We start from the raw sequence: 12,811 nt of genomic DNA on the forward strand, positions 1-12,811 counted from the left end.
GTAATTAAAAGAGTAAAAACTGATTCATATGTGTTTTTTGTGTTGTATTTACATAAGCTGTACTACTGTAATCTATCTGTAACAGTAAATATATCACCAGTAGCTACATAGCTGTTGTATGCATTGTTGATGTGTAATTACAGAGTTATTAGAGACATTAGAACGTGGGACCAAAGAACATCTTTAAATGGAAATTCCATTTAATTTTAAATTTAAATGGAAATTTCTGTTTATTTGAATACGTATGCATAATAATATCAATAAGATGTCAACTAAGTCAGAGTGGCTTGATGCAAAATGCTCAGTTTTAGAGAAGCTTACAGTGTAAGAATTGTTTACAGTGGTGGTGATAGGAACCAGAAGAGTTTAATGTCTCTAAAAGTTCCTTCACAGTTATTATATGACATTGAAAATACGTTGCCTGATGTCTGGTTTCGAGAAAAGGTTTTTGCCTTGAAAGTAATTTTTAAAGTCCATTCATTGCGGACAGGTGCATGCAGGTTGTTGTAAGGCAAAATAAAACAAAACTTCAGATTTACTACGATATTTCCAATATCAACATTACATATAAAACTCAGAAGACACATGCGACATCACTGGCAGTTTTGGATAGTAAATAAAATTTGTGTTGTAGATATTCTGACCCCTGGTTCCTGTCACCATCACTGTAAAGAAAATCTGAGCTGGTAAGTTCCTCTAGAACAATTCTGAATGACATTGTTTACATCTTAAAGATTGAATTACGCAGACAACTCAGTGGAAGAGAATTGAACAGAGTTTCTTCTATTGTTGTTCAACTTCATCTAAGCACTTTGAGCTGCCACTGATATGAAAAGTGGTCTATGAATAAAGTTATTACTATTATTAATGTTACTACAATATGCTACAGCAATAGTAAACATATAAGACTTCCCATTCTCATATATTTACTGGTTTTTTCACATATACTTACTGGTTCACCCTGGTACCAAGTGGGGTTAAACTTCTCATCACTTTTCAAACTGAAGCTGGCGTTGCGGGTAACATCATACATCTTATTGTCCACAATTCCATGTGACTCTGGATACAGACCCTGTGAACAATATCACAAAAGACTACTATTTAGACTGCTCATCCTGGCTTGAGCTTTCTGGCCTTGGCTTTGCTCCAGTCCCTTGTAACAGTCCACAATATTGTCTTTGATGTTGGGGTGTGTGTCTTTATACAGTTCTTCTGTTCTTTATAAAGCTGGTTCAATATCATTGTTGTTAGCATTACATCATATCAGTCACTTTCCAAGTTTTGTCGAATTCCTTGTATTCTTGTGTTCTAGTCTGTATTCTGTGGTCGTGTTCTCCTGTTTTGACCTTCTCAGTCTCATTCTTGGTTTCTGATGATGGATTTGCCGTGGCTAACTCTGACTGAATGTGTTTTGACCACAATTCCTGGAAAAGCTTAAAAAAACATCAATTACGCCCAACTAGTCTGGTTTTCGTTTGTTATGGGAGAAGTATGATAAAGCTCATGGTGGAAAACATTCCTTCCTTCCTGACAAAGGAGAACTCCCTAGTGATAAAAGGACAAACTTTGGAAGTTCCAAGGCTCAGAAAGGGATCCCAACTTCCTGGACTTGCGTCGGACAATGAAATTACAGGAAAAAGTAAACAAAAAGTAAATAAATGGCAAGTGAGATAAGAGTTGATAAGCTAAATTTCACTTAAGTGGACTTCCTATAGCAAGTAAGAAAAGAGACATATAATGATACAGAGGACAAATAAAAATAGGCAGAATATCATTGCTGTCCAAAAAAAAAAACTTTTCAATTTATTTTCTATTTGTTTTCTATTTTTGGTTTCTGCACCATTTGAGCACACCAGATGCCTTTTACATAGTGTGAAAATTTCATAAATTTCATGATAAATGGACCAATCGAAATGCTCCAAAATTCCAAAATGGCTTGGAATAAAGTCTTTTTACATTAACTTACATTTAAAGTAAAGAGGGCCCTCTCCTGAAAAGTTGCCATTTTGGAGATACTTATCTGTTATGCTTGTTTTGCTCAGGGCCACACAACAGGTTCAAGTGTTAAGAAAGAAAGAAAGAAAGTGTTAAGATAAGTTCACTGAGAATTGGACCGACAAATGGCACCTTGGAATACATCACTAGCAACTCGGAAGTGATTAGAATATGAATACGCCACAACTTCTTAATGCACAACAGCACTAAAATCAAGGGCATTCTAATCAGAGCCCAATTCTCATGTAAGAGATAAAAGTTCCAGATGGACAAATGTGGACAGTCCTAAGCAACATTCAAGCTATTCTCTACCATATACTTACTGTTACAATGGTGTAATGATTGGGGAAGGTCTTTGTAGGATAGGCAGGGCGCATGTATGCTGTAGAAGTTCCACATGTTCCTGAAAGCGTAAAAGTGTAGAAAAAACTTACTAAACTTATATAATACAATCACAGTTAATAAAGTCATTCTCAGCTTTAGACTTTAACCCAATAAGCCAAAATATTATGCCTAACATGCTGTTGGTCAAACAATTCCAACTTGCTGAGGTCTCTACAATACCTCTGAAGGTGCCCTGTGGTATCTGGCAGCAAGACAGTAGCAGCAGATCCTTTAAGTCCTGTAAGCTGCAAAGTCTATCTATCTATCCATCCATCCATCCATCCATCCATCCATCCATGTCAGCAGTGTGGCAGGTCGCATTATCCTCCTGAAAGAGGCCACTGCAATTGGGGAATCCCACTGGTTCGCAACAGTGTTTAGGTAGGTGGCAGGTGTGAAAGTGACGTCCACATGAACGCCCGGACTTGGGGTTTCCCAACAGAACACTGATCACAGCATCACTCTCCCTCCTCTTCTTCTCACAGTGTATCCCAGTGCCATCACTTCCTCAGGTAAGTGGTGCATATGTATCCAGCTGTCCATCTGATGTAAAAGAAAACGGGACTTGTCAGACCTTCTTCCGTTGCTCCAAGGTCCAGTTCCGAAGCAGGTATGCCCTTTGTAGGTGCTTTTGATGGCGCACAGGTACAAGCATGGACACTCCTAGTCAGCCCCATATGTGGCAGGCTGTAAATGTAGTGACACATTCCTTCCTCAACCATTTAAAAATGTCTGTGACTTGTGACACAGTAAAGTTTTTGTCAGGATAGACTTTGTTGACTTCACGCATCAGTCAGCCTTTGGTGCCCAACACATAGTCGCCAGTTTGTGGTTTGTCTCTCCTCGGACCACTGTCGGTAGATACTGGGAGCCCCCCACAAGCCTTGCCATTTCGGAGATGTTCACAGTCTTCTGTCCATGATGATTTCATCACAGTCAAAATCACTCAGCTCTTCAAGACTGCCAGTTTCTCCTGGAGCCCACTATCAATTATGAGACCCGATCGCTTGCTTACCATCTAATGTATCCCAGACCTTGTCATGCGCCGTTATTATGAGATAATCAACAATATTTGCTTCAACTCATAATGTTTTGGCTCATCAATGTATATTGAGAACTAGAACAGTTCCAGCCAACTGTGTTTAGATAAAGCTTAGTCTTAGACTACAATTGAAAAAGATTTTAAGTGGAGAATCTCCATTAACAGTGCAGACTAATCTAGAACTAGGTAAAATGATTTCAGCAAAACCTCTGAGACACAATCAATCAACAACAACAACTTACTTAATTTTTTGATGGTTGGAAGAAGGCCGCTATAGGATTCCAGGTATCCCGCTCTGAAGCCGTCCAGAGATATCAGGATTAGTGGCGGTTTGGAAAAGCTGTCAAAACAAAGAAAAGCATCACTGCTTCACCCTCCTAATTATTTTTACTGATGATGCTGATTTGTACTGATAATATTTATGGTATGCTTAGAAAACAATACTGTGATGTAATTTATCATGATGGCAATAAATATTATGATATTGCTCACTCCTATATGATACCATTTTTATAATCCAACTCTCAAAAAGTGAAATACTGCTTTGTCTTCTTTTCTTTGTAAAATTACTGATCAAAAGTGTAAATTACTTTGTCACTATTATCTAATGATATTTATAAAACTGAAAATTCTGACTCTAAAATCTGATTGGCTGATTTGCCATCATTTTGTAACGTCCTGCTGTGCCTTGTCCGTGTCTTTCTTTGTTTCTGCCTTTGTTTCCTTGTTTTCCTGTACTATGTGCCTTTGTTTAGGTCTGCCATGTGTCTTTGTTTTCTAGTCCATGTGCTTGTGTTGCTGTAGTAGCTCCCCCCCTGTCCTGCTCTGTCTTCAACCCACACCTGTTTCTTGTTTCTGGCTCCGCCCTTGTAAAATGTGCTGAGCTGTCCTTTGTCTTGTGTGTTTGTGTATATACCCCACTGTTTCTCTTGTTCCTCGGCCAGAATTACTCTTATATACGTGTGCTCTTTGTTCTTAGGCCCAGTTCGTTCTCCCCTGCTCTTTGTTAGTGTCTTCAGTTCTGTGCTTATAGTTCTCCGTTTCAAGTTCATGTTCAAGTTAATTTTTGTGTTTACACTCGTGTTCATTTTTCTGTTTGATTTTGTGTTAATAGTGCTTGGTTTTCACTGCTTGTATTTATCTAGAATGAATGTTCACTGTTTTTCTTAGTTTAGGTCTCTGTATTATCTTGTTTTCTGTTTTATTCATGGTCCGCACATCATTTATGTTCCTGCATACTCTCTGGATGTTCATAATAAAGACTGTAAAAGGATGCTCGCACCTGTATCTTGTCCCCTCGTCTGCCTCAGCAGCCCCTACTTTACACATTTTAACATTATTTTAAGTAGTATGTTCATTTTATTAAGTCATTCAATCATTTAAATGGCTTTTTGGATAACTGGAAATTGGGTATGGAAGTTTTTATAGGACCTTAGGTTTTGTCTAGAGCAGTAATTAAGACGCTTGTATTCAGGTGCGGTTTTAAAAGGGTGGCAGGTGGCATGTGCCCTGCTGAAATCTGACTGGCCACCCCAGATGCCATTCCAAAATTTCTGCCATGTCCTTGTCTTTCACCTTGCTGTGGGGAGGGTGCTTGCACCTTTAAGAGGAGAATTGTTTTGCTAATGGCAATTTGCAGAACAACGGTACAACCTCCCAGCGCCCCACAACCGTGCTCGCATACTCACAATGCCACCCTGGTAAAATTTTCCACTGTATCCATTGTGTTCTCTTTTCTTTATAAAACAGAAATAAAGGTTTTTTTGTCAAGCAAACAAGCATTTAATTTAGGTATTTTCCACACTCATAGACAAAAAGGTCGCACACAATCTTCCCTTTTCATGAAAGGAGCAACATATGGTAGACTAATATTTTTAAACAGGCACACAAACAAACAGCTTACATCCTGTAATTATCTTGGCATGAAACAAAGAATACACAGTGAACTAACTGCACACGCCTTAGTGTTAGCAGTAGAGTAATGAAAGCACCAGTAAGGCATTTACATTAGATACCTTAACCTCTTAAAATCCCAGACTTATTACATGTTATTAGATCGCAATTTCTCGGGAACTTCGCAGTAGATACGGTTAGCCACTAGAGAGAAAATGACCCTGATGTAGACTTGTAGACTTAAGAACCTGTGATATAAGGACAAATGGCAAATTTCCAAATGGTTGATGGGGCTGTTAGAATTACAATATAGCAGACTTTCCTAAGTTCAAATATCTAAACTAAATATACAAAAGTCTGCATAAGCCCAAAAATACAGGATCTAACAATACTAAGTGTGTAATAAAACTTTTTAAGGGTTTAAGGGGTTAACTCTAAATCCTAAGGGGTTAATTGTGTATAATGTGGTGATTGTAATGTAAAGAAAGTCATTCAGAGTGGTTTGATGTGAAATGGTGCATTGTGGAGAAATTTACAGACTCAGATTTCTTTACAGTGGTGCTGATAGGAACCAGATGTCCAAAACCACCAGTGAACCTACATGTGCCTCTGAGTTTTTATATGATAGGCTGACAATGGCAATAGAGTACATACACAATTTCTTTGGGACTACTTTACATGTACCAACCTGCATGTATCCCTGCACCATAAACCGATTTTTTAAAGTACATATATATGCCAAAATCTTCAATCTTCTATTTTAAAAATATCATAAACAAACTCTCAGGTATTCTCAGGTATTCAGGTATTTATAGGCATTTCACATAATAGCTTTCTGTGATGTAGCTTTTAGAGGCATTAACCACTTCAGATGCAGAAAGCTGCATGGGGATGAAATTCTGTCCCCACCCTAGCAATCCCCAGCATCTGATCCCATCACCACCCCATCCTCCAAGTGCTTAAAATTGTATAAATTTTAATTAATATGTACTTGTAATCTGTCTTATCTGTTGAAATACAGTTACCTGCATTATGGCTTCATGTTGACTACATGCTGACTGTTTGATTAACATCTAATATATTCCAGACGTTGAGATGCCCTACTCTTCTGAGATCATCAGTGTCGTTTGCTCCATCTGTAAGCGGTCATAATGTTTTGACTCAATTCATTTTTTGGATCTCTAAACATTCCTACTAATAGCCCAAAGCAAAAGACTTTACGCCAGGCCTACACTCCAAAGGATCAAAGAGCCTCGGTCCTGTGATTCATATCAGCCCATATCCTTGCTAACGCAGATGTCAACCTGTTATCTCTTATACTTGACCAACATTGCGTTTTCTGAAGATTCTGCATCAATTCTGAGTTCTTTTACGAACATAAACACGTAATATGGATATCTTTTGAGTAGCCCTACCATGTGGTTAGTATTCTAGGCTATTACACAGTACATAGTGAGCATCATTGGACATATTTTTTAATCATCACTACTCGTTCACAAATACATTTAATGAATTTTTCTAAACGGTAATTGTAATGAAATGTACAGTTTAAGAATATGCAATGAATCTTTTATGTGTATGTAGTTAATGTAAAATGTTTCCACAAAGCCAATATTTAACATTTAAATGCAGTACTGTTTAAAAGTCAGAGGCCACCCTTTATAAACTTACACTTGCTTGGATTGTTAGAAACAGAAAATGTAATAAACTTATAAGACTGAACTCTCTTTAAAAAAAAAGCTGTAGTAAAGGTAAAGGGTGGACATGCTAAATACTGAAAAGTGTTATATTTAAATAGTAATGCTTCTCTGTAATTTTCTATTAAATATCTACTTTCTGATTTTTTCTGAGGCTGAAAAATGAATAACGTACTTAATTGCTGTTTTCACTGGAAATGAAATAAATGAAAGGGTGGTTTGTAGTTTTGCATAGTAGTACAAATTACATTCATCCAAGCGTCTGAGCCAAGAACCATTTAGGAACTTTCATTTTTTTTTGAGACCACAGAAATCAGTGTGGTCACTGTCTATAATCCCTAAGAGTTTAGATAAATTAGTGCAGAGACACATTAAAAGTAACATAAGTGTAAATATAACAATCAGGGCACAGGCATTTACATACAATTTGCATGCATACTAAACTTGATCAACCGTATCATATTACCCTGCAGGACATTGTGGTGTCTTGATATCCACACATTCCTCTTCAAGCCATGACTTTTGTCCTATAAAAATAAAAAAGGTCATTGCTAAGCTTAGTGCTGAATTAGTCATGGGCTTAAGTGAAAAAAGCAAAATAGCCAACATAATTCAGTGCCCTTTAGAGGTATCAGCACCCTCGATAAAGACGCAATGCACAATGAGGCGTCGGTCTGTACAGTATCATGAAGTATTTGCCCCCTTCTGATGTCTTCTGTTTTTCATCTTTGTCACACTTAATTCTTTCAGATCTTCAAACAAAAGACAACCTGAGTAAACACAAAATATCGTTTTTAAATGATCATCTCATTGAAGGAAAAAAGTTATTCAACACTACTTGGTGTGACTTGTGTGAAAAAGTAACTGCCTTCTTAGTTACTCAAGCAACCATTTATCTGACAATTGGGATCAATTAAACTAGACATACCAAGGATTGATTACTGCCAGCCCTTGTAAATCTTATCCCCTAACACTTGGGCTAAAAGGTCTCGACAAGCAGCACACAGTGATTGGAAAGGTAAGAAAGGAAGTATATCAGTCTGGGAAGGATTACAAAGCCATTTCTAAGGCTCTGGAATTCCAGCAAACCACAGAGTCATTATCTCCAAATGAAGAAAACTTGGCACAGAAGTGAATCTTCTGTGGCCAGCCTACCACAGTCCCTCACGTGGCTCAGATAAGGTTAGCGATAATGATTTCACCATTCGAAAGAGGGCAAAAATAGTATCCATGAAAGCCCTGCAAGGTGAAAATCACTGCTAACCAAGAAGAACATTTGTCTAAAACATATTAATGATTCCCAAGCTTTTATAGAACAATCTTCTGTGGACTGATGGGTCAAAAGTGCAACTTTTTTCGGAAGGCAACTAGTGTAAAGCTAACAGAGCATTTCACAATAAGAACATCATACCAAACAGTGGTGGTAGTGTTGGTCCATGAAGTTCTGTAGGAGAATGTCCGGCCATCTGCTCATGATCCGAAGATCCAGAGTAACTAGGTTATGCAGCAAGACGACAATACGAAACACAAGAGCCAGTCCACCTCTAAATGGCTCAAAAGAACCAAAATAAAGGTTCTGGAGTGGCCTAGTGAAGGTTCTGACCTCACTGAGCTGCTGTAGGAGGACCTTAAACGGACACCTCATGTTTGAAAGCCATTCAAATGTGGCTAAGTTAAAGCAATTCCGCAAAGAAGAGTGGGCCAGAAATGTGAAACTTGATCTCCAGCTATAGGAAACATTAGGTTGCAGTTGCAGTTGTTGTTGCTAAATGTGGCACAACCAGTGAAATTTAGGGGGCAATTACTTTTTCACACAGATAGCAAAGGTGCTGCAAAATGTTTTTTCTTCAACAAATGAAACGATCATTTAAACACTGTGTTTTGAGTTAAAGAGGTTGGTGATGCGTGTCTGTGTTATTCCTCAGAGGCCCACAAGTCTAGAGTGGCAGGGATGATTCTAAATGACCTCAAGTGCTTTATCAGGGGGCAGCACAATGCGGTGCCACGCAACAAAAATATATCACCGAGAATGGTAGATGGGGAGTAGCGAGATGGGACAAGTTTTAGGTGTGGTCTTTCTCCCAGAATAGTTGTTGCATGACTCTGTTTATGGGCAGCAGAGCTATGGTAGCCATGGTAGTGAGCCTGATTCACTTATACTGTAACCAACTCTATCTGTAGTTTAAATAAAGCATTAAGAGCCCAGATCTGGCTTAATTAAGGTCCACTTAAGGTCATTCCTTTTAAGTGTTTTGTTTTTTTGCTGGTAAGTCACAAACAAGTGAACAAATAACATTCTGAAAGGAAGAAGGCACCCCTAAATGGTCAACTGATGGTCCTTGCCCATGAATTTCCCGAGGTTTCTTTTTTCTTATTAACAGTCCCGGTAACACACTTACATTATGGTAGTTTTGGCATTCAGCCAAGAGACGGAGATGGTGAGAAATTCCCAAGTGAAAGTGAATGTCACTCAAACTATGATTCAGCCTAAATAATTATCTGAATAACATCCTCACCTTCACATACACTCTTGTAGTTTGCACAGCAGTTGCCTTTTTCACTGCAGTCTGCAGCACACGAGCAAAGACTATAGGGCAAGCTAACCTCCCCGCAGCGGAGTTTGGAGCAAGTCCATAGTTGACCTGGTGGAAAAATGATGTCAGAGTAATGAATGTGGGAAAAACATGAGTAAAAGCTGAAAGGAAAACCATCTCAGAAAAAGGTAAAATCAACATTAGCTTATATAGTCTTGAACCAAATCTCAGGGCATATGCATGCTGTACACTTTTTCAGCAAGCTGTTTGTGCATACTGACTTCTAATCATAGCTTTATGCGTATACCCACTTATTTTTAGTGTATTTCAAGTTGCCTGACAAGCCAAGGTGAAGAAATTGACAGTTTAAGGAAATACCCAGGTTATATTAGTCCTGTACAAATTGACAAATCTGTAAAATGCTATTATGTCCTGTGACAACAGAGGTTTTATGTATAGAGGCACTTAAAGAAGTGTGTCCTTTCGTTCTCTTTGGCAAAAATCAAGCAGATATGTAACGTTACTGTCCTACCTCACATGTGAAACGTAAAAATTACAGAAGAACAGAATAGTTTGATTTCATGCAGTGAAGTTGACTATTGGCTGTGAATTCTCTAATGGTGATGTTAATGACACAGTGCATTCACTTAAGACAGCAAAGTACATAGTTAGAGTAAATGAAATAACAGCCAAATTAAATGTTTTCTGGGGTAAAGGCTGTGTGTAGATGGAGTGGCCACATTTATACCGAGACTTGTTATGCTGTGTGAATTGGTCATTAACATTACAGACATCCTGTGGAAAACTAGCATTACTCCACCTTCCCAATGGAAAACTAATCCCATGCAAACAGGTCTCATGACTGTTATGTATTTTATTAGTCCTACAAGGGAAATTTGTCACTTTGCGACCCAGGAGCGGGCATTTAAAAGACCCTGATTTTTTTTAAACCTTTTTCATTTAAAGTGTGGATCTGTACCTCAACAAAACTTGCAGGAATTCAGCATTGATCTGTCTTGCAAACAAAATCATAAAAAAAACAAGAGAAGATTGAAAACATTGCTTGCAACAGAAAATAGAGATGTTTCCACAATAATAATTTCCACATTTTCTCTCTCTCTCCACATCAACCATCACTTATTCACTCTACAAACTAATAACATTGGTTTTCAGGTCATGCAAGGGTCGATTTTTCGGGCTCAGGTCGGGCTTATTTTCCAGTGAACCATTTTTTTTGTTGTAGACACGTTCCAAAAAAATTGGGATGGGGACAACAAAAAGCTGGTGAATTTGTGTAAGTCTAAAAAAAAAACACCTCGTGGTTAATTGGCAATAGGTCATTAACATAACTGGGTAGAAAAAGAGTCTCTCAGAAGTAAAGATGAGGAGGGGTTCACCACTCTGTAAAAGGCTGTGCAGGCAAATAGTGCAACAATTCAAGAATAATGTTTCTTAATGTAAAATAGCAAAGAACTTTTGCTTTTCATCATCTGCAGTACATGAGAACATTAAAAGATTCAGAGAATCTGGAGAAATCTCTGTATGCAAGAGACAAGGTGAAAAAACAGTATATATGGCCATGATCTTTTGGCCCTCAAGCAGCACTGCATTAAAAACAGACATCTGTAGTGGAAATCACTGCATGGACTCAGGAACACTTCTGAAAAACACTGTCTGTGAAAACAGTTTGTCGCAAATGCAAGTTAAAACTCTAAAACGCAAAGAAGAAACCAAATATAAACAGGATCCAGAAACGCCACTGTCTTATCTGGGCGCGAATTCATTTATAATGGACTGAGGGGAAGTGGAAAAGTGTCCTGTGGTCCGACGAATCAAGATTTGAAATTATTTTTGGAAATCATGGACACTGTGTCCTCCGGGCTAAAGACCACTCAGCTTGTTATCAGTGCACAGTTCAAAAGCCAGTATTCATGATGGTATAGGGGTCCATTAGTGTACATGGCATGGGCGATGTGCACATCTGTGAAGGCACCATTAATGCTGAATGATATATACATGTTTTGGCAACACATGCTGCCGTCCAGACAACGTCTTTTTCAGAGAGGGTCTTGATTATTTCAGGAAGACAATGTGAAGCCACATTCTGCATGTATTACAACAGCATTGCTCCATAGTTAAAGAGTCTGGGTGCTAAACTGGCCTGCCTGCAGTCCAGAACTGTCACCCATTGAAAACATTTGGCGCATTATGAAATGAAAATTCGACAAAGGAGACGCCGAACTGATGAGCATCAAATTCAAAATATAGTATATTTTTGAAAAAAAAAAAAAATTCTCATTTTCAAGATTTTATATGTTTTCTTTGTAGTATTTTCTTTTAAAAAAAAGGTTTACATGATTGCATATCATGGCATCCTATTTTTATTTATCCTATTTTTTATTTATTTTATTTTTATTTATTTCTTTTTTGGAAATGGGGTTGTACACAGGTATGGAAGCCCAGGCTAGTACAGCACTGCATGAGGCAATGGGAGGGGGCGGTTACCCAATGGCCCAACAAGGTATATTCAGTAGGGATCTGAACCAGTGACCTTCTGGATGCTGGTTGACCCCGCCTACTACTAAGCTACCAACCCAGCCCTACTCTAAATACTTTTAAAAAATGGACACGCCAGAACTGTATCTCAAAAACCCACAAAAACGTGGAATGGCTTATTCAGGGCGCCTCACACTTTTCTCATACTAGTGACATGCTCAAATGTCAACATGGCACCATACATGTCGGAATCAAAATACCTTCAGACAAGCTTTATAGTGGAGGATCCCACAGCAGATCTGCCTGAAACATTCTTTTCTGCACTGAAGGAGTGGAAGCTGGATGAGAAAAATCTCACCTGCATTACAGCAGTTGGCACAGCCAGCAGCCCTTCCAGCGTATAAGAAAATTCTAGTTCCAGTTTTGTTGGTTTATTGTTCTCTAATCACTGACAATATGTTGTAATCGCTCTTAATGGGTAAAATGAGTCTCCTCCCTCTTTCTCCTGCATGCCATTAAATTATGCGCATTACCTGTATATTGAGCTGTTATAAAAGTACTGAGTAAAACGTGCAAGTTTCAAACTGATATTCTCACAAACATGACAAATACTGTGGCCCAACCTGAAAAAATTTAACTGACTTTTCTTTTACTGTATATTTTATTGGTCTAAATTTTTTTGTCTAATGCAGATTTGTCAATCTTCATTTCTCTACACCATTTGAACATAGTGGCTGCCCTTTACATTGATAAACAAACAGTGATGCCTA

General features: G+C 38.2%; 1 protein-coding gene across 1 annotated transcript in view; it reads right to left on the minus strand.

The window, feature by feature from the left end:
- The window catches only part of enpp1 (ectonucleotide pyrophosphatase/phosphodiesterase 1), an 84,426-nt gene that overhangs the window by 51,938 nt on the left and 19,677 nt on the right, over positions 1 to 12,811 (minus strand). Inside the window, exons 4-8 of the mRNA XM_036561113.1 lie at positions 9,528 to 9,653; positions 7,478 to 7,538; positions 3,664 to 3,761; positions 2,319 to 2,398; positions 953 to 1,072 (exon numbers count right to left, since the gene is read on the minus strand). Coding sequence (XP_036417006.1) covers positions 953 to 1,072; positions 2,319 to 2,398; positions 3,664 to 3,761; positions 7,478 to 7,538; positions 9,528 to 9,653 — 485 coding nt within the window. The remainder of the gene's footprint in view (positions 1 to 952; positions 1,073 to 2,318; positions 2,399 to 3,663; positions 3,762 to 7,477; positions 7,539 to 9,527; positions 9,654 to 12,811) is intronic.

Source organism: Colossoma macropomum, unplaced genomic scaffold, assembly GCF_904425465.1.
Source record: "Colossoma macropomum unplaced genomic scaffold, Colossoma_macropomum, whole genome shotgun sequence".
Taxonomy (NCBI): domain Eukaryota; kingdom Metazoa; phylum Chordata; class Actinopteri; order Characiformes; family Serrasalmidae; genus Colossoma; species Colossoma macropomum.